Raw genomic sequence first — 27,480 nt, forward strand, 5'->3', positions numbered from 1 at the left:
GCATGTTTGTTTGATGTACTATTTACAAGCAAAAATTGTGGGGTATATCATTCATTTGGAACCAGTTATTTTCACAGAAAAGAATGAGAAAATATATTTATGAACAGTAAATATCATCTTCCCCTAAAAGGTAGAGAAGGTCAGGGAAAGTCAGCTCACCAGCGTGGTTTTTCCAATTTTATCCTTTATGCATATATTAATTATTACATAAGTTTAGCTGACACAAATATTTTAATAAAATGAAATAAATTAATAAAATAAAATTGTAATACAAAAATATATAGTTATTTATAATAATAATAATAATAATAATAATTATAAATATAATAATATTATTTACATTTAATATAAAATTATTTTCTATTTATAATTTTTAAATTTATGAATATTTAAATTATTTATTTTTATATAAAAATTTACAATTTTTATATATATATTAGTAAGTTTAATGTAAATTATTTTTCGTCAAGTACCTCGTATTTCTTTTTTTCGAAATTAATTATTCAATGATATTGAAAATAACTTACATAATTTTAATTCATCCAAATCTACACAAAAATACCTAATATTTGATTATTCAATTTTTAAAAAGACAAGGATAAATTTGTAATCTTATATTTTTCACCTTTAAAAAAATCAAAATACTCTCACAATCATCACATCACTCACAAATCTCAATTAACTTTCATCAAAAATACAGTTTAACACATCCCAATCAAAACACACTCACTTTCTTCACACTTTCCTCTCAACTCCTTACATATCCATGCACGCAAATTTTCACATTTCCCCTCCTCAATCCAAACACAAATTTAATGTTTACATAACTAAAATCGATTAATTTAGAATATTGTATTTATATTTGAAGTATTTAAACTGAGTTTAATTTTTTCTGTACTCTATTTAAGGACTTATGTTTTCATATCATAAATAAGTATGAGAAAATAATTAGCAAGTTTGGTGGCTTTGCTTTTATGTTTTGATCGAGCTAACATGTGAAGGTTACAAGAAAAATGAAAGTGGGGAGTGAGTTAGTAGCAAGGAGATTCACTATACTTGTTTGTTCTTCTTTTCAAAACAAGATTATAAAAAAAATTATTAAATAAAAACTAATTTTAAAGATCATAAATAATAAATTAATATATTAACTAAATTATATTATTTTAGAAATTAAAAAGATAAAGTAGTTTTTATTATTAATAAAAATTTATATCATTTTAAAAATTAATTTATAATTTTTATTAATCATAAAAATTACTTTAAATACCAATATTTTGTTAGTATTTAAAATAATATATAATTTAATCATTAGTTGAATATGATTGTGTGATTTAATTGAAGCATAAAAACCTTTTGTTATTTATGATTTTTTAGTTAGAGTAAAAATTTTAATCTTAAAAATTCTCATTAATTTTCTTTTTTATAAAAGTTCTCAGGTTAAGCACACTATAAAACTTGACCTCTCAGTTAAGTTGACACCTCAAGTAACAATAATCATCTGACATCACATAAATTAACAAAAACGATAACGATAGATAGATAATCTATACCTATTAATAAAGAAGTCTAAGAAAATATTAGATAAAAGCTTATTATACTAATAAAAACAATGAATAAATCCTCACTCAATTTGTATCGAATATAATCTCACTCAATTTATATAAAAGATTGTTGTCTTATTTCAACATTAAATTTTATATCATGGTAAGTTTTTAATAAAATATTTAAAAGCAATATGATTTGATATTTATTATTTATACCTATAAATTGATCACAATTAAATGTTGCTGAAAATTCTCATAAACTTACTTTTACTTTTAACTATACCATACATAATTATTAATATATATTCATTTATTTTCACAATAGATTCCTTCTTTTTTTTGTGCGACGTGTATATTTTTTTTCCACAAGAGACAATCTTATTTTAAGAGAGTATGGAAAACGAAACTTCACATCTCAAGTGGGGATTTATATAAGCTTCGAAGTAATTTATGAACTATTTAAAACTTGATTTCATTAAATGGTCGATAAATAAACTCATCTTTTCAATTGAATAAACAAACTAAGATTGATTGATCTCACTCATTTAGAGAAAAATGAAAACACACCCAATTTTTTTCAACAGTTTCTCTAAATTGATTAAAATTTTAGTGGATCTCACTTTTTTTTATTTAATGACTTTCTTTTGGTTTAAATATGTACAAGTGAAGATAAAATTTATAGTCTTGGACCTATGATGTTCTTTAATCTGGAATATTTAAGAAAACACATATTCAGAGTTTTAGTTCAGAAGCAGTGGTTAATTGGGCACAGATGCGTGTGAGTTGATGGAGCGTTATGAACAGTGTTGCTCTTATTTTACGTGTAAGTTGAAGTGTAGTCATTAAAAAAGGGCAGTTATAAGTTAACTCGAGGATCATGATTTACAGCGTATTCAATTTTTGGAAACAAATGATTACGCTGTTTCCGCAGATGCTTCCAAAAGCCTTATATGCTGCTCACGTTTTTCTTAATAGTCTCTGCGTCATTCATCTATAAATCAGAAGTTGGTGTTGCTGTTACCTCTTCAATTCAGTTCTGTGGCTCAACACAAGAGGGGCTTCAATGGCGCAAGAGCGTCGATTCGTCGCTCTCTCCGACCCTCATCTCATCCTCCATCTCTCGTTATCAATGCTTGGTGCCGCTTACACTGAAAGTGACGATGATGATGCTACCAAAGAAGATGATGATTTTGTCTTTGAGATAGATCCTACCGTCTTAGTGGATACTCGTAAGCTTATAATTGATGAACCCATCGCAGAAGGGTTAAATTCAATCGTCTACAAAGGGTGGTGGGTATTCCAATTGCAAAATCTAAGATATATGCACTTTGTGTTTGTGTTTGTGTTTCTGCATGTTCTTTGGTTGATATTTTTTATCTGCATATTGTTCCTACCATCTTATTCAAGCGTTACGCATTTCATCAACTTTTTCCTTGAAAAATGCCCAGAATAATTAGCTTTTTAATTTTCATTTATTGATCTGTGACACTTGTTTTTTAGCTTTAATGCTAGTGATTTTGACTTGGATGTGTGTGGTGCTGTTATTAATTAGCTCAGTTTTATTTTATGTTGCAAATATGGCAGATTAGAAATTTATATTTCATGATTTCAAGGCATAAGTGATATTTTTATGCTGACGTATCAATATATAATCGTTTTCATTTTTCTCAAATATTTTTAAAAATATTATTATATACCTTTTCAATGATGATAGTTTTCTTTTTCCGTAATACTTTTAAGATCAAACTAGTTATTTAATTAATATTTATATAAATATTAATTTAAGATAAATTAATTTAGTAATAAATAAATTGCAGTTAAGCTAAAAATTAGTATGTATAACATATATAATAGATATCGTTAAAAATTTGTTCTATTGTATTGGTGAATGTGATTATCAATTAAACATTTGCCTTAGAATAGATCTTGTTGCATAGCATTACTTCCTTCCTACAAATATTATTACCTTTTTTTATTCTCTTATGAGAAAATATTATTGAAAAGTAAATAAATTTAATATTTTACAAATATAAGTCATATTAAATAGTATATCATGTAAGGAAGTAGAAGATAAGAATAGAGCAGGGAAATTGGATAATATCTAGAAAGTCAATTGATCCACTGTAGAGTTAGCATGAAGTTAGAGAGTTCACTCAAAAAAATCACTATTATAAATTTTTTAAAAATTACCTTATACAATTGCAAACGTAATAAAAACATTAATTTAAAGCTTTATATTTAAATGTTTAATTATTTTAATATTTTGTTTTTAAAAAATAGTTTTAACTTGCATTTTCAAGTGAACAGACTATTCAAATCACTGAGTTAAACAAGATTGATTATTTTTTGGTTTACCAAAAAGTGAACGGGTTGTTTTAATTCACTTTTTTAAATAATCCATGGTGAGGTAACATGGATGAATTGAATTTGCCTTTATTGTATTTCATAGAAAGATATTGTAAGAAAAATTATAATTAAAGAGTATTGCATCTTTATAAAAAAGTATTAAATATATTATTCAAAGAATATTGTATCTTTATCATGACAGTATTAAATAAAAAAGAAAATACATTTCAGGTTGTATAAAATATTTAATACTTACTATATAAGAGACGAATAATTAATTTTTTTAAAGTAAAATTTATTAATGCTTAAACAATATAATTGCTCCTAAATTTGTTCCTTTTGATTATATAGTTTAAATCTATAGAATCCTGGGTCGGTCCTACCTATATATGTAAAACTTTTTTAAAACAAGTTCTTTATTAATAACATTCCAAATGCAATACCTTCACATGATAGTATTTTGTGATATTCATTTATATATATTTCTTATTATTAATCAGAGTTTAATAAAAAAATTGAATTAAGTAATTCTTACTTTTTATATAATGAGTTTTAAAGGTTTTAATATATTTTATAATGCTAAAATAGATTAGAAAATATTGTTGTCATAACCCTATCCCTCAACCAGTTCATTAAGAAGGAATGAAGGAAAAACTCTTCGTCTCTTCTCTCTTTCTATACATGTGCGATGACTTGAAATTGAAGGGTCTACGCATCTGCAGAAGCATGATTAAACACCATGGCTACTGAAGATGTCAATAAGCTTCACCATCACCTGATGAAGGTGTGTGAAAGAGCAATGGATACTGGTAACAACTCTTATCAGAAATCATGCCTACTAAGTAAGACCCATCAATGGGAACCATTGGTATTAACCCATTTTAGCTGGTTTAATTGGTTTTTACCTTCTTTCATGGTTTGGTTTTGCTAAGTTGATTAATTTTGCGAAATATGAGAATAATATTGCGATTTTATTTAACATTGTAAAACTTGTAGAATTCATAAAGCATTGATGTATGTTATATGTATTTTTATCTGTACTCATTGGCAAACTCTGTATCAGGGAAAATCTCTTTAAACCAGGGATTTATGTTTCCTCGAGGTTTCTTTTCCAATTTTGTGTATGATATAGCTCATCAGTTACCATAAATTTTTTTGTTAGGTGTCTTATTAGTTATGCTTCTTGATCTTCTATTAATAACACACACTGCATATCATCACAAATAGTCAATTTTGCTGATAAAAAAATAGTCAATTTCAATTATAAATATATAATTTGATACCAGTAGGGTATGAAGGATTTTAAACTAGTCATTAGTATGCATTTGAGTTGGACTGTATCTAAATGCAATGAAATATAAGGGACTTCTTCAAAATTTCATAGAGACTCACCTATATCTTTTGTGCTTTTGCTTTTACATTTTTAAGTGTAATTTGTTTTGCTTTTTCATCATGAGCAATTTTATTAGGTCGTAAATTCTTATGCAGATTAGAGTTCAGCAAGTTAACACTAAATTTTGTGTGTATCGAGAATGAGATGAGATGGATATTTAGCATCCATGCGTCTTCAATTTTTTTTATGATAATTGATTGATGTGAATTATATGGTTTAAGCACTTGTGAGAGCACACTCATTAGCTTTTATAAAATTTACTTGTTTATTTATTATAGATTGATTGACTTCATTTATAACTCAATTGTTGCATTTAGTCTTTATGTCATTGATTTACGTTTGTTTAATACTGCAGAAACGAAGTAACCCTTGTATATTCTTTCTATTTTATTGCAATAGATAAGTGACAATTTGCAGAGTTTTAAGTGTCAGGTTTTTTCTCTCCAGTATTATGTTATTTAAGCCAGCAAAATATTAGGATAAATTTTTATCCTGCTAACCAAATTGACTGATAAAACTATAAAAGTGTAGGTGTCTTTTATCATGTTTAAGTTGAGTTATAAAAATTTAAGTGCACAATAAGCATAATTAACTTGAATTCACAATTTTTTTTCAAATACCGTGTGTTTTTCATTAGGTTTTGTTGTTTGCTTGTGGTTTAGGTATGAATTCAATCCTGTATCTATAAAGGTTGTGCTTCCAATGCAAACATCAAATGCTAGTTCTGCTTGTAAAGCAAAATTTCAGCGGGAGGTTAACTTGATATCCAGAATCAAACATCAAAATATAGTAAAGGTACTTTTCAATGTCTTTTCTTATTTTAGTGCTGTCTTCTTCTATGTACTCTTTGTCCTAATGAGGACATGAGTCACAATACTCCTGCTACAGTTGTTAGGAATGTTTTCTTAGATAATTTTTTATTTATTTTAGTTACTAAGTTCAGTCCATATTATCTGTTTATGTCCATCTAAACAATAATAGATATAATTTGTTAAGTTGAATAAAAAATATGTTGATTGTAATTTGAATGATATTTTTTTTTGCTAATTTATTTGAATTATGCAAAAATCATAATGTGTATAGGTCAAATGTTTCATATTTATTTATTATTTTTATTAAGATAAAAAAAAACTCTTTACCTTAATTATTTTAAAAAAATTTATAAAAAACAAATTTAATTACAAAGAATTATGTAGTTGTTGGAAAAGAGATGCTAAAACATAAAAAAGTAATAAGTTTTTACCAGGTTAACCGAAGATGTTTCATAATCTTTAGTCATAACTTTTAATTTTTTTTTCAAGTCTTTTATTATTTGTGTGAATCTTGCTTGCACGTGACCTCCCTGTAAAAATAACATAGGACTTTACTCATTTATTTGTGGACGTGATTTTGATCGTCCTCTTCACCTATCTTATATCTCCTTGAACCCTTTCTCCTTCACTTAGACTCCACAGATAGCGCATGACCTTTCATAATCAATATTCTCATTCTCACCATTCTTCCATTTTACCTTAGAGCAGCAATCATCTCATCCAACCTCTCACATTTTTTTTATCAATAAGTAAAGAATTAATAAATAAGAGTATTTTAAAGATATTCCGATCAATTATATATCATCTATCATCCATACCAAAAATACATATCTACGTCTACCATAACTACCACTACCCCCAAGATATTCTTTCTTATCATAATGATTTTATCAAACATATATAGAACATAAACTAAGGAAATTCCTCCATTGTATAGTCTATCTATTACAACATTCTATTTATCATTTGATAACTTCATGTGATCCACCAATGCAATGCCTTACGCAAATTGTTACAACTTTATTTGGCCAAACCGCATTTTCCTTGCTTTTATGTTGTTGTGTTCCTTGTCATTTTGTTCACTTTCCAGTACTTGTATAACAACTTTCATCCTCATGCTAAATCCACATGTTGTTTTCCACTTGCAAACATCATATCACATACTTTTCGCAACCAAATTACCATGTACAAAGACACAAACATAACAATCATATATAGTTCTAGCCAACCATAAAAATGTTACCTCATTGTAATGACCTAACAAGATGTAATTTTAAGTATAATTGGATTTATTTTTAATAGTTTCAAACAGCTTACAAGGTCCAAACAACAATTACAACACACAAAGGAGATCCCATTTTCATTTCCGGTAATTCAAGATCAAGATTTCAATTGTATCATAGTAAAAATTTCTATTGGATCAAGTCTACTTTCATTAAAAATGATATTATTTATCTGTTCCAAATCTCCCCACACTTGCTACCCACATACACCCCAAGTTTTATTTCTGAATTCTGATAACTTTAATAACTTGAATTGACTTAAGTGATTTTTTCCATTGTTATGCTGAATATTGTTATGCTGAATAGTGTATTTCTCAATCCACATATAGCATAAGTTCCACACTACTAAAGTCACTTCACATATTAGGAAGAGATTCATCCACTCCACCACACACAACAAATTATCTAAATGTACACTGGATTTGACTCACATTTATTTTAATTTCTTTTTCTTTATTAGCAATATATACACCCGTGTATTTGAGTGCACCAATCCATTTACAAAGAGTTCAAACAAAACTTCTTATTTACATTCAAGGGCCAGAAATTACATAACACCACAATTAACAGGATACTAACAACTCATTTATAAGCTAGGACATAAAAATTATTTCCAATCATGTTATGTATATTATCATAGCCCTGCACTCTCCTCCTACATACTTTAAAAAGTCACAGACTATGAATGCATTCATCTGGTATTGTAGGTTCATTATCCCAAAATTCACAGCAGCCATTCTTGCTGAGTCCCTCAGCACTTGACCTTGTTGATAATTTTGCTGTTTGATGTATTCACCTGCCATAGGACTGTAGATATCTACAAAGCAGCAGTTTTTAGGAATCACAAAATTCAGCATAAACATTTAGATGGATAATCGTTGCCCCAATTTCTTTTCATATTTCTGGTTAGAATGGTCCATTTTATATAGTAATAGATTTACTGATAAGACTTATTCCACCAGTTCATTGTGGTAACAGACTATCCAAGTTAAAAAAATGCAGCTTTTGCTTTTTATTTTCATTTACTTACAAATTTAATTGTTTTTATTTTTCAATAGTTAACTAATTATTAGCCATCCCAAAACTGTTTGCTTTTTATTTTTAATTAGCAAAGTATATATAGAAATGACATCAATGACACCAGTAGTACCCAACAGCTGGTACAAACAGAGGCCTAATTACATACACTAAGAATAAAGGAGCATTAACCACAAAAACACTAATAGGCAAAGACACGATAGAAGTGTAGGCACTCTGACTGTTCCCTGTTTAGTTTACAACACATTCCTCAAAATATCTTCGTATACGTCAAATCCCAAACAACATGCTGCAGAAAATATTTTGCTACAAAAAAACATATATATTGTTCCACTATACTACAGACCTTCATATATACTATTTGCTTCTTATGATTTACTTATGTATGGTTAGTCATAATGATATTAGATTGATCGAATCCTAAACACATTTTTGCTTAACTAGATGACTGACTAGTGAGAGGTAATTTAGCTACAAGTATCATGTAATTTAAACTCATTTTGCAGTTTATTGGCGCCTCTGTTGAGCCAAGAATGATGATAATTACTGAACTTTTGGAAGGTTGTTCCCTTCCTAAATACCTAGAGAGTATTTATCCAAATACTCTAAGTTTAGAGCAATCCATAAGTTTTGCTTTGGATATTTCTCAAGCTATGGAGTATTTGCATGCAAATGGCATTATTCACCGCGATTTAAAACCTGGTAATCTTTTTTTCTTATTCTTAATAACTATGATTTGAATGTTTTTATAAGTTTTGTTGTATATTTTCATATATCTTTTTTGGAGTACAAGAGGTGAGTAATTTCACTTACAAGTTATCCATGACTTATTTAGGTAATTTGCTTCTTCGCAACGACAAAATGCAAATTTTACTTACAAATTTCGAGACAGCTAGAGAGGAGATATCTGGTGAAATGACTTCTGAGGCTGGTACATATCGATATATGGCTCCTGAGGTACATGTTCTGCTATATTTGTCTCTGCATAAAAGTATCTATCATCACTATCTATATGTCCACTTACTAGAATTTTCTTCATGTGTTTTGATGTCTAATCCTTCCATTATATGCACTAGTTATTCAGTAAGGATCCACTTTCGAAAGGAGAAAAGAAATGCTATGACCACAGGGTAGACATTCATAGCTTTGCTATGGCTATGTGGGCCATAATTAAAAATCAAACTCCATTTAAAGGAAGGTGTGACTTGTTAGCTGCATATGCTACTGCAAAAGTAAGTCATACCAGTTACTCTTAGTTCTAATTTTAATGATAATAGTATTAATTTTCTTCCTTTCCATTTTTAATATAGTCTTCTTTAGAATGTTTCATAAATGTTTTCATCTTTAAATAAATTTTTATCCCTTTTAAATGAGGTGCTCATATAAAAGTTGTACTTTGTTCTAATTAGCTAATTTTTTGTACTTTGTTCTCTTATCATTCTTTCTTTTTTTACTTTTCAATTTAATCATTGTTACATGCTATGGTGCATTGGAGAAATGTTTATTTTCAGATAGACATACTAATCTTGTGTTTACCAAATTAGTCCTTTAACATGTCGTATGAATATAATGTTTTATATGTTTAAATAACCACAATGCGCACTTATTCAACAAGTATATGTTCTTACATCATTTTTTAACCAAAAAAAGTATGTTTGGCTACTGTCGAAAAACATAGCAAGGTAAAATATACCAGCCTTAGTGATTCAAATATAGGTTTTAGCTTTACCAACATAGTGTCACGTTACATAGATTTTGAGACTGATATTATTTAAACATTGGTATGTTTATGTTGTTATTGGTGCGTGCAGAACATGAGGCCTAGTTTGGAGGGTTTTCCAGAAGTTCTACTTCCATTAATGCAGTCTTGTTGGGAAGAAGACCCAAATCTACGACCTGAATTCTCAGAGATCACCCAAATTCTTGAAAAACTTCTCCATCACTCAACAAGTATATCACCTGAGATAGAGGAGTGTCCAATTACAAGCGTGGAGGAACCTATCCCTAATTATGTTGAAGACAAATCAGAACATGTAGATGAGGCTCAGAGTCTGAATACCAGTGTCTGCATAGAGGGACAATCTGAGATCATAACAGTCGAAGCCCAAACCAAGCCTAAAAAGACTCCTAAGAAATGCAAGGGTTTATTATTTTTTAGTAAATGCTTTCACATTTGTTGAAATACCTATATATATATTTGGTGAATTGCACACATTTGTTGAAAGACTTTAGTAATGCTTTGGTTGTATTGTCCAAATTAATACTCTGAACTTTGGATACTCTTTATTTTGGTGGTATGTAATAAACTTATATAACTTATATTTCGGTTGTGTGATGTTTAGTTTTGTCAAAATTGTCTTAATCTTAATAGGTTACATATAGTCAAGCTATGTACTTATGCTGTGTGTTTTCTGAGGGTCTATTTATATACTAGAAAAAATTAAAATTAGTGTTCAAATTTCACTAATAATTATACTATTGATGGTGATAGTAATAAAAATATTAATCACCATTTTGTTTAGTATAATTTTTTCAATACCAAAGTTTACTACCAATTTTACTTTTAACTTCTCTTATAAAGAAATAGAATCTTGTTAAATAGAAAAAGGTTGCTTTAACTACCAATGGAATACAATTAGGAAGGATTTAATTCACCTTCATTTATTATACAAATTAATTTTGACTAATGAAAAAATAACTACTTAAATTGTAAAAAGATATTGAAATTTTGACTTTTTTTTATCGGGAAAAAAATATATACAAGTATACAATTTTTTTTTAAAAGGTTCATACAAATCTGTTTATAGTTGAACAAATTAGAAAAAAAAAAATTAGGAAACTCAGGTACATACTCAAATTTTATCCATATTAAGGTATATTTTTCCTTGAATCAAGGAAGGGTTTCATATATTACCAAGCTTTGTATAAAAATATTACATTCATTCTCCTTTTTGCATCACATCAGTACTTTCCATATTACATCTTAGTCAGATATAAAAGATTTGTATTTTTATCATACAATTAAGTTTTGTGTGATGCACTTTCTCCTTGGTCTCCTTGCTTATCTAACCAATTTGTTGCACCCAAGTTTAATGGCTTTTGGAATGTTTCTTTTTATCATTGTTATCCCCATGATTCCTCCACTGTCTCATGTCTCTGTCACCTGAATTGAGGATGTTTATTACCTCTTAACAGCTATATGGATAATGTTTCTACACCTGCATGTCATTCTCAAATCTTCATACAGATGTCAAACACAAAATATATCAAATAGTTATGAATACACCTCTCCTAAAATAAACTGATATATGACTTCAACCTTCTTTCTCAGGTCAACTTTACTAAAAAATTTCTCAGCCTAAACTTCATCCTTCTATATACAACACTTTCCTAACAAGTATTACTATAAATGAAATAAAATGGGTTAGTTTAAAGTGTTTCAACCCTTATTATATAATAATAGTACAAAACAAATATTATTATAAAGTTCTTATAGAATAATAGTAAAAAAAAAAATATTATTATAGAGTTCTTATACAATAATAGTCCAAAACAAATATTAATATAGAGTTCTTATAGAATAATAGTTGAAAACAAATATTACTATAGAGTTGGACTAGACAAGTTAGACTGAAATTAATATAATAATGTTTTTTTATTTTCTTTTATTATCTAAGTTAAAATTGTTTTTTTTTGTTTTCATAAAAAAGTTATTTTGCTTATTAAATGGTTATAACTCTTTTTCAAAATTACTTAAAATAAAATCCAATAATTTTCAAAATTACTTCAAATACAATTCAATCTTTATATTTGTATTGATTAATTTATTTTTAAAATTATTATATTTATATTCGAATATTGTATATTATTTAAAAGTTATTAGTTTACTAATACTAATTTAAAAACTATTATTAATGCTAGACACAAACTGCAATGGACAAGACTCAGACCCAAGTCCTTGGGTGACTAAAGAAACTTTAATCACTACACCAAATAAGTTCTTTTGTCAAATTATGATTTTTATTATACTTATTATTAATATTATTAATGTGGGGCACATCAAAATTTTCTTAAATATGTAGCTTAAATATAATTTATTAAAAATTATATTAAAACTTTCAAAAATTTAATTTAATTTATTTTAAATTTATACAACAAATAAATAAATTTAATGTATAAACAACTGTATATAATTTATAAAAAAATCTTTAATTTATACAAAAAAAAATTAATTTAATTTATACAAAAAAATAATTCATTTCATTTATACAACAAAAATTTATTTTAAAATATATAACAAATAATAATCTATATTTTTTAATTTATATATGACAATATATAAATCAAATAAATTTAAAATAAATGATCTTTAAAATAACAAAATATTTTATATAACATTTAAATAATTTAAATACATCTTTTCTTTTACTCAATTAATTTAATAAATTTAATTTAAATAATTTATATTACAATTTATAAATTAAATAATTTATTATAATATTAAAGAAATAATTTTAAAATAAATAGAATCAAGAATTAAATATTAAAATATTTCTTATAATGTTATACATTAAATAAATTTAAATAAGTAATTTTAAAATTTTAAAATATAAACATGCGTGGATCAAGCATATACGTGGGTCGTGGCCGACGCATATGTGTGGGCCACGCGGGCGACGCAAACTGGATTTTTAGAAAAAATAAATAAATTCATAAGTGCGTCCGTTTTGTATTGAATATCATTTTTGCGTGATTTTGCGTAATTTTGTCTGGCGATATTAGCGTCCATAGTTGGCCCACACAAGTATTTGGAAGCTAATTGCTTTTTTTTCGTTAATAATACTTTAGATTTTACTAAATTATTTTTATTTCTAAATAAAAAAATAAGTGATGTCTTTTATATAAAATAAAATAAATAGGAGCATAAAGTTTGTCTCGTCACTTAAGAATATTATAAATTCATATATTCATGCTGTATTTTAGTTTACAGTATTAAATTGTGACTTTGGTTATTTAGTAGAGATGACGGATTCACACATATGGACTACTTATTTGCATATGTATTCTTGTAATGTCAAACATGAGCACATCCCTTCTAAGTTAGGTTATATCTATTTAATAATAATATTTTTGTTTATTAAAATGCATGGAGTAAATCTTAGAAGTCACTAATTATTACTTTAATGTGATTTATAATTTATTTTATATTCATTTATATATATATATAAAGTATATTAGAAAGAAAAGAGGTAAGGTTTTACTATGTTCAAATGATGAGTTTTCTACTAGAATAACCATTTTAACAACCTTGATAATTGATCTAGGGTTTAGGTTGAAGACTGTTCAAATGCGTGTTAAGAAAACTATATACAAACTTTTACATTAGATATATAATTTCACAAGAACATTTAAATATATTAAATTAAAATTATTTTAATTTTTTATAAGGTAATTCAAAAATATTAAATTTTATTTTCTTGTTTCAATATTAATTAAGGTTCATAAAAAATTTAACTAATATTGATAAAAATAATTAATTAATATGAATTAATAATATTTTTAGTTAGCGTTAACACAGTTATTTAAAATGACACTTGAATATTATTTTTTCAACTTCAGTTGAAGGATTTTTAGTCAACTTTTTTTTTATAGTTGATAACAAAAATATTAAATACATAAAAAAAAATCTATGTAATAAAAAATCTAGTTTATTTATCTGAAAAAAAGTAATTATAATAAAATTATTAAATAAAAATTAATTTTTTAAAAAATTATTATATTCATTAAGTTAAATATTATTTTATAAATTAAAAAACTATTAGTATTTAAAATAATTTTTGTTATTAATAAAAATTTATAAATTAATTTGTAAATTAATATCTAATATTAGTTATCAAGTTAGTTACTAAATTCTAAATAATATAAAATAGAAAAAAAAAATATTTTTAAATAAATTTTAAACTTATCTAGTTTTAAATAATTCAATTATTTTCATAAATTTTAAATTTTCAATATTTTCCAAAATTTCTTAACACCAAAAAACCACTTTTATTATAAAATATTTTAATAAAAAGTTACTTTATAAAACATTTCAATTTTTTTATAAAAAAATATTTTTTAAATATTAACGACTTCCTTGATCAATGAGGTATTTCATTTAAGGTTTTTATGAATTTTTATTTTTTTAATCCTAAACATAATAGATATTATTTTAATTATGTTTTCATTTCATGAATTTAAAGTAAACCCCATTTGGGTCTCTTAAATAAATAATAATAGTTTTAACTCATTACATCTGTAAAAATATGAAGACTAATTCTTTGGGCAACAGAATTTTTATCTTCACCCATCATTTATTTTTAAACCCCAAATTACCCTTGTCATCTTTTTCATATTTTCACATTCGAAATAAAAAAAAAAACTTTTGGATTTTAACATGCGGAAGATATTATTTTATTGCAGATTTGAAGGGAACATCTCAATTCTGAATTTGTATGTCCATAACTGTTTTATTTATGTAACGAATATAAATATAAAAAAATAAAGATAAAACAGACATTTTTTTTACAGTCTTGCGTAGTCATAATTGGTTTTTGTGGAGGAAAAATTAGTCAAATATAAACTTAGTTACTCAACAGTAGGATGTAAAATGAAGTAATCCAGTCCTTTGGTTGAGCCCACTATGAATCCACTAAATATTGGGTAGATTGGGTCAGTCGCCAATTGAAAGTGCCCACTATACATCGCTTGCCTGGTCAAAAATAGGTTGGAAGGTTGATAGGTCAACCCACCAAATATTTATAAAGTAAAAGAAAAAAAACATTTTTAAAAATAATTTAAATAGATAAAGTTAGTTAAATATCTCAAATATATTAGAAAGTTAGTTTAAATTTCATCTGAATATTAATTTGTTGTTAGTATAAAGGAATTAAATTTATAAAATAAACTAATAATAAAAACACATAATTTTGATGTTTTAAAAATATTAAAATTATATGATTAGAAATTTAAATTTTATTTATTTTATTTCTAAAAAAAGTGAGTTGCATACTAGTTGTCCACATAAATCACTAGGTATTCCACTAAGCAATCAACAACCTTGATTACAAACCATACACCAAAGAGGTGATCTTGAACTCTTCAAGAACACACATCTCCTTTGGCAAAACAACACACTACAGATCACATAACACCTACTAGATTTGCACACAACACGTTTACACAATTATAGTATTCAAGAGAGAATAAGGATTGATCAGACTTGATACAAATTGAATTCAAAAGTTACAAAGCAATCCTATTCCACTCTTAGAAAAATCCAAAGCCTTAAGCAATATTGGAAAAATTTGATTTAAAAGCAATCTTGTGAATCAATAACAACTAGAAGCGTAAAACAGAAAAGTCAACCAAAGTTAAACAGTTTCAAAAACCTGTTGTTTTACACTTCTCTTTGAAAACACATTTTTTTCAAAAGGATTAAAAACAAATAGTTTTGAATCAAATCTACGAGTGGAATACAAATTAAAACTACCCAAAACCTACACACACAAGCATCAAGAAAGCCTTCAACCAATCTTCATGGATTTGGAGACCTTGGTTTGACAGCAAAGTCAAACAATTTCAAAAACCTCTAAATGTAAAACAATCGGTTGATTTTTCACTTCTCTTTGAAAACACATTTTTTTCAAAAGGATTAAAAACAAATAGCTTTGAATCAAATTTATGAGTGGATTACAAATTCAAACTACCCAAAACCTACACACAAGCAACAACAAATTCTTCAACCAATCTTCATGGATTTGGGTACCTCAAAGCCTATCTTCAACAAATAGAAGTCATCGCAGTACTAGTTAAATCACTTTAATATTTGAAGTTATTAGGAACCAAGACCACATATATTGCTACCAAAAGAAAATTATGGAACCACAAAAATATATACACACAACACTGCTTATTATTTTTTTTATAAATATCAATTAATAGGAAATTATTTATAGGTTTACTAGCATAAATATATATTTTTAAAAAATAAATAAATAAATTTCATAACTTTTCTTGATAAAAATAATTAAAATATTTTATTTTATGATTTTTAGATAGGCCTTATAATAAATTCATGTTTAACAAATTAAATATTAAATGAGAGGACAAATATAAATATAAATAATGTTATTTTAAACTTTGAAAAAAAAATGAAATAAAACTCTTCCTATAGTAAAAAATATTTTTTTTAATTAAAATATAAATTATTTAAAATAATAATAGAAATAATCAAGTGAATGAAACTAGAACCAATTGATATTATTTATAAGTGAATGAAATATGGACTTTCAGAAGTGTTTCACTAGATCCCACAACAGAGGTGAATACAAAAATATTATGCCCAAGAGATATGAATAATAGGTTGGTGTGGATAGTAGATACCCGCCTCATATAAAAATATTCGTCTCATTATTTCCCGTTACCGCTCAAGTACCCGTAAAAAAATCTGTGAATTTTTTTAGAAAAATATAGTTTCACAACTTCAAAAATTATATACAAATCTGATAAAATTTAAAAATAAATATATAAAATAAAGGATAAATTTATAATTAAATAATATAAAAAAGTATTAAAATAATAATATTAAGAATTCTAATTTCAAGAATTATATACCGATGTGATGTGATAAGTTTAAATTAAATATATAAAATAAAAAACAAATTTATAATTAAATAATATTAATAAATATTAAAATAATAATATTAAGAATTGTAATTTTTAAGAATTATATATTGATATGATAGATTTATAAATAAATATATAAAATAAAGGATAAATTTATAATTAAATAATATAAAAAAGTATTAAAATAATAATATTGAAAATTATAACGTAGTTGTATGAAAAATTAGGATTGTCCATTTTTTTTTTTATACTCACAAATATTTTTATTCTTACTTTTTAATTTTAAATAAAATGATTTAAAATATGTTTAATATAAAGTCATACAATTTTCTTAAAGTGTAATTAAAATAAAATTGTATAATGAAATATTAATGCAAATGAATTTAATCTTTCTAAATTTTTGTTGAATACATTGTACTAAGTTTTAAAAAATCAATTTTTTCTAAAAATAGTTTTAATTTCATACGTATAAATACAAAAGAATATACATATATAAAATTAAATTAATTCTTCAATGATTATATTTCTTTCTCCATTTTTTTTATAATTTGATTTCTTTTAAAATATCTAACTAGAATTAATAATAATCGAATGATTAACAGATAGCAGATATTCACATACTCATGAAGAAGTAAGTAATCAAAATACGCATTCTCATAATATGCAATGCATGCATTAAACATATCTATTTAATATTTATAATTATTAGTAAATACATTTTCTTTAATTACTAATATTTATTATGAAAGGAAATACAATTATTGAAATATTTTATTATGATATAAATTGGTTGCAAGCCTAAAGATGTTGAGTAAAAATTAAAGGGAAGGTTGTTTTTGAATTGAATTTAAAATTTGAATAGTATAGTATGACGTATTTGTGGTTGTTTAGAAATTAGGTAGAGAGGGAGGGAGATGGAAGAATAAAAATGGTGAAAAGAAATTGATATAATAAGGCGAGGTAATAAGTCGCGTTGAATAAAAAAATATTAAAAAAAGTTATCCACAAGAGCACTTAGTTGTCAGATGAGTCATCGCGAAAGTTGCAATGTCTCAAACCTAATCCAGTGAGACGCGGACACCCCACAGCTGTAACCCTATTCTCCGCACGTGTCACGCCAGAAGCCCTAAACCCAATCCAACTCACACCTCCTCTCTCTCTTCTTTCCCTTCGTTTCAGTTTCAATTTCAATTTGTGTTTTCACATTCCAACTAGCGTCCGCTGGTACAACCCACGTGCCCACACCTCACCCTTCTCCTTTTCTCTTTCGAGTTTCCAACGCAACAACAGCCACAGGAGTTGTTGAAAATAACAAACAAACATTTACTGTTGTTACCCTCCTACCTTCTCAGACGCACGCCACAACAACCACCTTCTCAGACACAACACTAACAAACGTTTCTTTGCAACACTCTTCAGTTTCAGTTTTCCCATGATACAATTATAGCTACATCAAACCAAAAGCCTAGTGTCGAATTATTGACTTCAAATTTTAAATCCACTTTGTCCCATCCCACCTGGACTTCCACCTCATCCTTCTTCTCAACGCCATGAAAATAGGTCAGGTTCTTTCTCTTCTCTCTACCGCCTTCTCAAATTCATATCTTCTCTCAATTGCTGAATAACAATTGCTCCAAGATCCGTCTTCAAATTTTGTGCCTTGCTTAACTAGTATTCCTCTGTTTATGTGTCCCACAGTCTTTGCCTTTTTACCGACTTTGATTTTTCCATTACACAATGCTCTCTTACTTTATTTTCATTTTTCTTATTGTTGTTTCGGGTTGGTTTACCGTGTGACCTTTCAGAGAATTCTAATTTTCTGTTACGTGTTTTCTTGCTTGTTTCTTGATTCTCGTACTTTGTTTTATTTTGTTTCTACTCTTTAGTTAGTTTATTATTTAGTTCTTAAAATATTCCGAGGAATCTGAATTTTTTGTTTGCTATTATTGCTTGCTAAGGAAAGTAATTTTTGGTGTGTGTCTCTCTCTGTCTGTGGCATTCTCTGAAACAGAAACACAGTTGCTTGGTGCTAATGCTTATGCTTGCCGAGATTTTCAACCAAATCACTGATTTCACAAATATTTAATTTGATATATGGGGTTAAGTTTTGGTTTGGTTTGCGGATCTAGAAAAGAGAGGGAATTATCATGTAGTGTAAAAATATTGCATCATCTCATGGATAAGAGGCTGGGCGGAAAGGGAATTTTTTCCTTTGTTTGGTTAGGTTTAGTGAAGATAAAATAGGGCTTCAAAATAAATGAATTGTATAGCTATGAAGGATATTTCATATTTTTTGTATTGAACTGTACTGCTTCCATTTTATTTCTTCTTTGAGAATAATTGATTGGTCCAGAAAAAACTAAGCGCATTGTCAAAGTAGATAGATGATAAATATAGTATGATAAAAATCCTGTTTTTAATATGTGGCGTCTAACAAAGTACACAAGAATTAGAATTGCATATATTAGATTTGAATAAACCTCTTTAAATTACCTAAAACACAATTGTCACTTGGTAAACCTGACATAATAGCGTGCAATAGCATAGAAATGGAGAGGCATTGGACTGATCTGAAATTCAAATAGCGGCAATTGCAGCTGCAATAGTGGCCAAAACAGTGGCTTTTTGTGTGCTATAGAGGCGCTTCCATGATATAGCCTTCAAATTCCCATTTTAACCCCTGGAATACTGTTGTCCGGGTAAATATTCCACAAATTACCTCTTTTTTGCCCTGTGTTCCCACAAATTTTATAAGTGTTTTTTTTCATGTTCTGTGTTATTTTTTCTTCATTTATACTTATCAGTTTACACACTCACAACCACTGACAGTGGGACTTAATACTTATCATGATATTTTTTTAAAATTTTGGGAATTTTGTTGTTTTTTTGAGTATTTATATGTGTGGCATAATACCATTTATAGTTTGTATTATAACGTTAAGAATAAAGGTCATCACTCATCCTGCTATAGAATTTTCAAATTTGGCCGCATCAGTGTCTGAGATTGATAACTATGATTCTAAATTCACATAACTGAAATTGCACTTATGAATATACAAGCACGCATCAATTTATGCATAACAGAATAATGTTATTCTTGTGTCTCGACTGCTTTATGCTCTACTCAAGGTTTGTTTATTCCTCGTACTAAGTTTCTGATAGTTAATGGTTACAAGAGCATTAGTTTTTTCCATTTAGAAATGGCTGCTTGGGACTACAGGAGAGAATTGGTGAATAGGTAGAGAGAAATAAAAAAAATCCAAACTTCATCAATTGAAGAGTGAGAGTCTAGTTACCCTAATGATGATGTCAATTCCATTTGTAAAAGAAATGTTTAATTAAATATTCTTTGGTGAATGAAGTACTCAAAATAATATTTTAAACTCAATTGCACTATAATTTTGCAGTAGATTTGATAGTTTCTGCTATTTAGTGTCAGTGATTTTGCCATCTAATTTATATTTTTTGTATTCAGTGTGTGTTTTCTGACAGGAATCTATTCAACTAGATCTTCTGACCTCCATAGATATCAGCACTTGATCATAGGTCTTTTTTGTTTCTGTGGCTGAGAGGAAGTGATTCTAAACTAATCTATATGGGGGCTGGGGAAGAGAGCACAACAAAATCTTCCAAGTCATCTTCATCAGTTCAGGTCTTTCCCCTACTATCTTCCTGCTCTTTTTTCTTTTGCCTCTCCTTCCTCTTGTGTCTCCTTATCTTCTCTGTTTACACTAGCAGGAGACACCAACAGTGCCTGCATATCCTGATTGGTCAAGCTCCATGCAGGTAGGAATATATGTTAAATTGGTTCATCCGGCTTCACTTCTGTTGAAGCACTTCTGCAGATAAATTATGTTGATATCTAAAGCATTTGCTTTTTACTTAGGCCTATTATGCTCCTGGAGCTGCTCCACCTCCCTTTTTTGCCTCAACTGTTGCATCCCCAACTCCCCATCCCTATTTATGGGGAAGCCAGGTAAATGCAGTAAATCATTTGGGATATATGCAATTATACTTTAGGGAAGAGATCTTCATTTACAATTTTCTTATTTTTCCAGCATCCTTTGATGCCACCATATGGGACTCCTGTCCCATATCCAGCTTTATATCCTCCTGGGAGTATCTATGCTCATCATCCAAGCATGGCAGTGGTAAACCACTTTTTCACACTCTAATCCCTGGAATGCCTTTATGCCTGAGCAGAAAAGGATGAATTTTCATCTGTTTGTAGGCAACTATGTTCATTACTTTACTATAGTCCAGCATTTTAATTCATAATCGATCTTTTTTTTTTAATCATAATGCTAGACTCCGAGTGTTGTCCAGCAAAGTACGGAGATTGAAGGGAAGGGAACTGATGGAAAGGATCGAGACTCGTCCAAAAAATTGAAAGGAACTTCTGCAAATGCAGGTTCCAAAGCAGGAGAGAGTGGAAAGGCAGGCTCAGGTTCAGGCAATGATGGCATGTCTCAAAGGTTTGGCAAACAACTGAAAGAACTAATTAATTTGGATATTTTCTACTTCTTTCTCTTCTATATACATTTTAATACGAATTTCTATTAAAAAAATATGAAACAGTGGTGAAAGTGGTTCAGAGGGTTCATCGAATGCTAGTGATGAGAATAATAACCAACAGGTACATAACTGATTAGATTACCATTAATACGCATGCTCTCACTTGTTTTTGTAAATAATAACCTCGCTGGAACAATCCCTGTTTTTCTTTTGCAATCGCTTGTCTTTGTTATTTTGATGTTCACTGCAAAAGTCTGAATTGAATTGGTTTAATTAAAAGCTTGTTGATATTTTTCTAAAGTGTTTTTGGCTTTTGTCTGATGTCTTCTCCACAGGAATCAGCTACAAACAAGAAGGGAAGCTTTGACCTGATGCTTGTTGATGGTATTCATCACCTCCATTCATGATTATCTTTTTTTTTTTTCCTTCTCAATTGCTGAGACAACTTATCATTTTCCATTAACTTTTCAGGAGCCAATGCCCAGAACAATTCTGGGGGTGCCATTTCTCAATCTTCTATGCCTGGAAAGCCTGTTGTCTCAATGCCAGCAACTAATCTTAATATTGGAATGGACTTATGGAATGCATCATCCGGTGGTGGCGAAGCTGCAAAAATGAGACATAATCAATCTGGTGCCCCAGGAGTTGTTGCCCTTGGTGAACAATGGATACAAGTATGAGTCCTACAGCTGTTTTTCTTAGAAATTATTCTAATCATGTATTGTTTTAATGGTAAACATATTTATATTCTTTTACATATAATAATATATTTGAAAAGCAATGATTTTGTTGATTCTAATCATGTTCCCAGGTATGGTCACTCAATATTGTGAAGATTTTGAAGGAAGGAAAAAATGCTCAAAGTTAATAGATTGTCTTGCCTAGATTATCATTTGTTTGAACACCCGTGTTAATTGGTTTTAGGCTTAACAACACTTTGGGTCCTTCTACTATTGTCAAAATTTGATTTTGATCTTCTTTGGTGCGAATTTGGCCACCTACTAAAATAGTGCAATTCTGGTTCATCTAATTATTCAGTATCCAATATTTATGCTGAAGTTAGACTCTCCTGGGCTACCATGTCAGCACTTTCATGTTGATGTGACACTCATGCATTGTCATGTCAACATTTGTACAATTAAAATAGTATAGAGATCAAATGTGCAAAAAAATTTGGAGGACCAAAATAGAACCCCAACACTACTGAGATCAAAAGTGTAAATAAGTCTTGGTTTTATTAGTCTAACTATTGTAAGAGTATATTCTCAAAAAGAAAAGAAAAACTAACGTTAGAGTATAATAGTAAAATTGTTATAATGGTATGCTTGATTTTGGTAGGATGAACGTGAGCTGAAAAGACAGAAGAGAAAACAGTCAAACAGAGAGTCAGCTAGGAGGTCAAGGTTACGCAAGCAGGTAACTTTCTTCTAATATCTATTTCATGCACCCTTGTTAGTGGGGAGATTGGAACTATCTCCAATTGCGTCATATTTGGAGGCTTCTAGCTATATTATTTGACTATGCTACCATTTTACAATTAAACAAAGAGAAGAATGATGTGTTTTGCATTTCTTGTACTAACTAGGCTGAGTGCGAAGACTTACAAAAGAGGGTGGAGACACTGGGAAGTGAGAATCGAACACTCAGAGAAGAGCTTCAGAGACTTTCCGAAGAATGCGAGAAGCTTACATCTGAAAATAGTTCAATCAAGGTATAGATTTTTCTTACTACTCTGCCTTCACAAGTTCTTTACTTTTTGCAATTTATAGGTTTGACATGTCTCAACTCACCACCTCAAGTTTATCTTTTGAACATAATTGCTTTAAACAGGAAGAATTGGAACGGATGTGTGGGCCAGAAGCAGTTGCTAACCTTGGATGACACAAAACATTTGAGTTCCTCAGTGTAGTGTTTGATGGTAACGGCAAAATTTTATAGTTTCTTAATTAAGACGAATCTGCAGCTGGAATTTTCTTATGAATGGCCCGGTCTCTTAATTGAGAATAGGATATAATGTTTTTTTCCTTGTTATACTAATTTATATCATTAACCCTCAATTGTAATTGCCCTTATGATTTTACTTGTCATTTGCTTGTAATATTTACCAACCAGTACCGTAGAATAGACAACGTAGGCTACTTGAGCTCTTCTGTTCAGAACATAGTTTTGCAAGTGATGTTGAGAATCGTGCTTCAACTTTTGAAATCTTCATTACTTGACTTTGGAGTCATTTTTTGTTCGTTACTATAAACGTGCTTGTGTTCAGTTGATTTGATGAAGAATGGTGTAACCTTAAGGTACGCTATTATTACCTGTCAAAACGACATCCCTTCTCCTGTTTGGACTACAATTGGAAATTTTCGAAGTTATCGTTCTTGAGGGATTTTGATTTTCATACATCTCCTTAAGATGCATATTTTTTTACATTAGTATAGATTTTTGAAGTAAACTCGTAAAAAAACTTGCGATTGTCTTTGGGATTGTTTCAAGCAATACACATATATGTTTAATTTACAAACATAATCATTTTTACCTTCTCATGTTGTTTCATATAGGAACATTGTCTTAACATCCATATGCTCCAATAGAATTCTTATGGATTTGTGTTTTACTATTGGAGAGAATACTTAATTATAATCAATATCTTCTCTTTGAATAAAACACAGAGCTACCGGTCTTGCTTTAAATAATCCTTGATTAATTTCTGAAGTTTCATCCTTTTATTTGAAAATTATTTATAACTGGCCAATCTGGAACTAACAGGTCTAAGTATTAGACTTTTAAGTATTATTTTGATGAAGTAATTTCATATATTTTTTGTGGAATTTAGTCGTTAAGTCTTCTCATTATAGAAGATGATACACTTATGGGTTAATCTCCCAAAATCTCACTAACTGCAAGTTCATACCTTGTTAAATGCATTATCACTCTCCTTATTCTACGATTAGTAATACTATAACTATCATCAACTTGTTGTCCTTCAATTTCACCATTTAACTTTTCTTCTACCAAATAACACACTGGAGAAAGTCAAATGATTTGTTAGTCTCCACCTTGATATTTTCCTTTTCAGCCTCGTGCCTACTCTTGACATATTTTAAAACTTTTGGCTTATAAATCATTTCAACTTCATTGAAGGCAACTTTTTTTTTATGATACACTTCTTGAATCCTAACTCAATTCACCACAATATGCAAATCTTCACGCTTTTAGGCTATCATAGAAATGCATTTAACAACCTTTACTAGCTTTTTTCCTTATGTGAAAATAGACAACACAACCAAAAATTCTCAAATTCTTTTGCTTAGGAGAACGACTTGACCAGATTTACTTGAGAGTCTTTCATAACAATTAAAGACATTTGATGATCAAGTAGACAACAATGGTAGTAGTCTCATCCCAAAACATCTTTGAAATTCTAGTACTCAATGATGTATATCTATTTTTTTCAGGATAGTAATATTGGACGTTTCTACCAAGTCATTCTTTTGAGGATTTATTTTCATATATTTTTGTCTTCTAACACTGCAAAGTGCTTAATTAAGTATCGATATCAAACTTTACAGCACAAGAAAATATAGTGGAAATATAGGGAGAGAAATTGAATTATACTTTAAGAATTTTTTTCTGCTAAAGTTATTCAACTTATCAATTTTAAAAAAGAATTTTGTAAAACATTATTTATCTATTTTAAAAAAGACTTATTGAATCTAATATAGATAAAAAAATGATTTTAAAACGTATTACATAAAAGAGATAAAAGTTTAATAAAATCAAAACTACATATTTTCAAAACATTAAATATGAGATAAAATTTTAATAAAATCAAAACAGTATTTTTTTTATATTGGTTTATCCGTAATCTACAAGTCTTTACTACTACACCAAGATTTCACTAATCATAGAATAGTTATAAGTAATTTATTCACCTAGCATTTATAGTTTCTTACATAAGTATTTTTCTATTTGTTTCAACATGCAAAACACAAGGTATGCATGTAAAGCCTTCTCAGACTTCAACCCTTTTACTCATAAAAAAAGAGAGAGTAAGACTTCATATACTACTTTGTCTTAAAATGGATATACAAGTTTTGGAACAAGTCATTTCTACTCAGATGTTCACATTTAGATGAGACAGCAGAGAGCATTTACTACATTAAATTATGCTAAGAGTTTGCCAATATGGTCAGTGTCTGAGAAACTCATGATCCAATGATCATACGATGAACTTATCCAATTAAAATTTATTAAATCGTGTGAGAGTGAACAAAAAATATTGAAACCAAAGATATGAAATGTCAAACATCTAATTTTTGTAATGATAACAAAAGATATTAAAACTTCAGAATGATCTGAAAGTGTTTTACATTTTTAATAAAATGTTTAATAACTTGTTTCTATAATTGATTTTTAAAATTGAGTTGATAAAACATAAATTCAATGCAGTCTTGTATAAGACTTTTGTCTATGTTAACAATTATTTAATCTATTTATTACGTTTTTTTTATCACTTGTTGATAATTGTGAAGTTTCAAGATACTTTTGGTTTGAAGTATGAAAATCTTTATGTTGTATAACTTGCAAATTAAATATAAACGGTTAACTAAAATGGATACAACTTTTTTTTTTTATAAGACGTATTATAAAGACATTCTAAAGATGGTTGTAAAATTGTTGTTAATTTGATGTTGTTGAAAAAAAAAATTATGACGATTCAAACTATCGTCATACATATGATCTATGATGGTAGTTTTATTAAAAATTGTTATTATATATAAACGTTGTTGTAGTGTTCATAACACGGTTCTATTTTTTTTCTCAAAATAACATGGTTCTATTTTTTTCTCAAAAGGGAATCTAAGAGTTTTTTTTTGTTCTTATATAATTTATATGAGTGGGAATATTAATCTATCTTTCTTTTGGTGGTCTTTTTTTTTGCTTACTCTTCTTTCTCTTTTATCGATCAGAAGCATCTAACAACTCCATGTTAGTAGAACGAGTTAGGCTATTAAGTTAAGCTGCTAAGCTAATGTGGAACTCGGTATAAGCGATTTGTCGCTCCCACCTATATAGATAATAAAATTCAAAATGAGTCTTCTCCAATTTAGTATTGGGTAGACCCCATACAATAACTATCATAGTTATATCCTATATTTTATTTTAGTTCTTTCACCATACTTAAAAATTTTTTTTTGAATAATGGATGCAAGGGGATACAAGAATCCAGATTCAATACATAATTTTAGTATTAAAAAGAATCTTCTTTTCAGTTTTTCAATTTGTCCCATATTTGTAAATCTTATATGAGGTGTTGAGAAATGGTTGAAGTAGTTGAATAGGAGGATCACTATGACTATGACTATAGCTCTTGGTAAATTTACCTAAGATACCTAAGATAAAAATGATTTATTTGATATTATGGATGACTGGTTGCGATGACATTTTTTAATAAAATTGTTGTCATAGGTGATGTATATAAGAACAAATTATCAATTATAGTGCCTATTTGATGACGGTTCTACTCAAAATCATCGTCATAGATGCCATACGACCATGATCAAGACTATAACCATTGTTGTATCCATTTTTTTAAGTTTTATTTATCTTCTATTACTTACCTTAGTTAAACAACCTGTATATATCAAATGTGTTATAAAGCCAACACGAATCAACATCATATCATATGATAGCATAAAATAACAATGTATAACTTAGCGAAAAATAATATAATGAAATGAAGTATATAAAAACAACTGTAAGTAAATATTGCAAATGTCAAGAATTTGAAAACACAAAACCCTTTTTTGAATGGGAGAAACCTCTGGTGGAGCAGTTCTTTCAGTTACTACAAGGGGCGAAGTTGGAATCAGAGAAGGCAGATT

At 28.0% G+C, this 27,480-nt stretch overlaps 2 protein-coding genes across 3 annotated transcripts; both read left to right on the forward strand.

Moving 5' to 3' along the window:
- The first annotated feature begins 2,593 nt into the window (after positions 1 to 2,593).
- Positions 2,594 to 10,679, forward strand: LOC137805969 (serine/threonine/tyrosine-protein kinase HT1-like). Its single transcript, XM_090300584.1, has 6 exons — positions 2,594 to 2,834; positions 5,946 to 6,078; positions 8,923 to 9,118; positions 9,252 to 9,373; positions 9,493 to 9,648; positions 10,228 to 10,679. The coding sequence occupies exons 1-6, from the start codon at positions 2,608 to 2,610 to the stop codon at positions 10,594 to 10,596; spliced, it is 1,203 nt and encodes a 400-aa protein (XP_090156710.1). The 5' UTR covers positions 2,594 to 2,607; the 3' UTR covers positions 10,597 to 10,679.
- A 7,464-nt stretch (positions 10,680 to 18,143) lies between these two features.
- Positions 18,144 to 23,828, forward strand: LOC137808375 (G-box-binding factor 1). Of its 2 annotated transcripts, none has more exons than XM_068609451.2 (12): positions 18,144 to 18,643; positions 20,559 to 20,735; positions 20,822 to 20,869; positions 20,970 to 21,059; positions 21,142 to 21,234; positions 21,392 to 21,558; positions 21,662 to 21,719; positions 21,934 to 21,982; positions 22,070 to 22,272; positions 22,937 to 23,014; positions 23,184 to 23,309; positions 23,429 to 23,828. In XM_068609451.2, exons 2-12 carry the CDS (start codon positions 20,679 to 20,681, stop codon positions 23,477 to 23,479), a joined length of 1,020 nt encoding a protein of 339 aa, XP_068465552.1. In that variant the 5' UTR covers positions 18,144 to 18,643; positions 20,559 to 20,678; the 3' UTR covers positions 23,480 to 23,828. The 2 variants fall into 2 exon arrangements, with proteins under 2 accessions (XP_068465552.1, XP_068465553.1); XM_068609452.2 differs by lacking the exon at positions 18,144 to 18,643 and adding an exon at positions 18,646 to 19,782.
- The last annotated feature ends 3,652 nt before the right edge of the window (positions 23,829 to 27,480 follow it).

Source organism: Phaseolus vulgaris, chromosome 3, assembly GCF_051622355.1.
Source record: "Phaseolus vulgaris cultivar YP4 chromosome 3, ASM5162235v1, whole genome shotgun sequence".
NCBI lineage: Eukaryota > Viridiplantae > Streptophyta > Magnoliopsida > Fabales > Fabaceae > Phaseolus > Phaseolus vulgaris.

Coding starts and splice junctions, on each gene's coding strand:
- LOC137805969 (XM_090300584.1), top strand. CDS start 2,608: ATGGCGCAAGAGCGTCGATTCGTCGCTCTCTCCGACCCTCATCTCATC. Junction 2,835..5,945: donor TCAATCGTCTACAAAGGGTG/GTGGGTATTCCA, acceptor CTTGTGGTTTAG/GTATGAATTCAATCCTGTAT. Junction 9,119..9,251: donor TCACCGCGATTTAAAACCTG/GTAATCTTTTTT, acceptor TGACTTATTTAG/GTAATTTGCTTCTTCGCAAC.
- LOC137808375 (XM_068609451.2), top strand. CDS start 20,679: ATGGGGGCTGGGGAAGAGAGCACAACAAAATCTTCCAAGTCATCTTCA. Junction 21,235..21,391: donor ATCATCCAAGCATGGCAGTG/GTAAACCACTTT, acceptor TCATAATGCTAG/ACTCCGAGTGTTGTCCAGCA. Junction 23,015..23,183: donor GGTCAAGGTTACGCAAGCAG/GTAACTTTCTTC, acceptor TGTACTAACTAG/GCTGAGTGCGAAGACTTACA.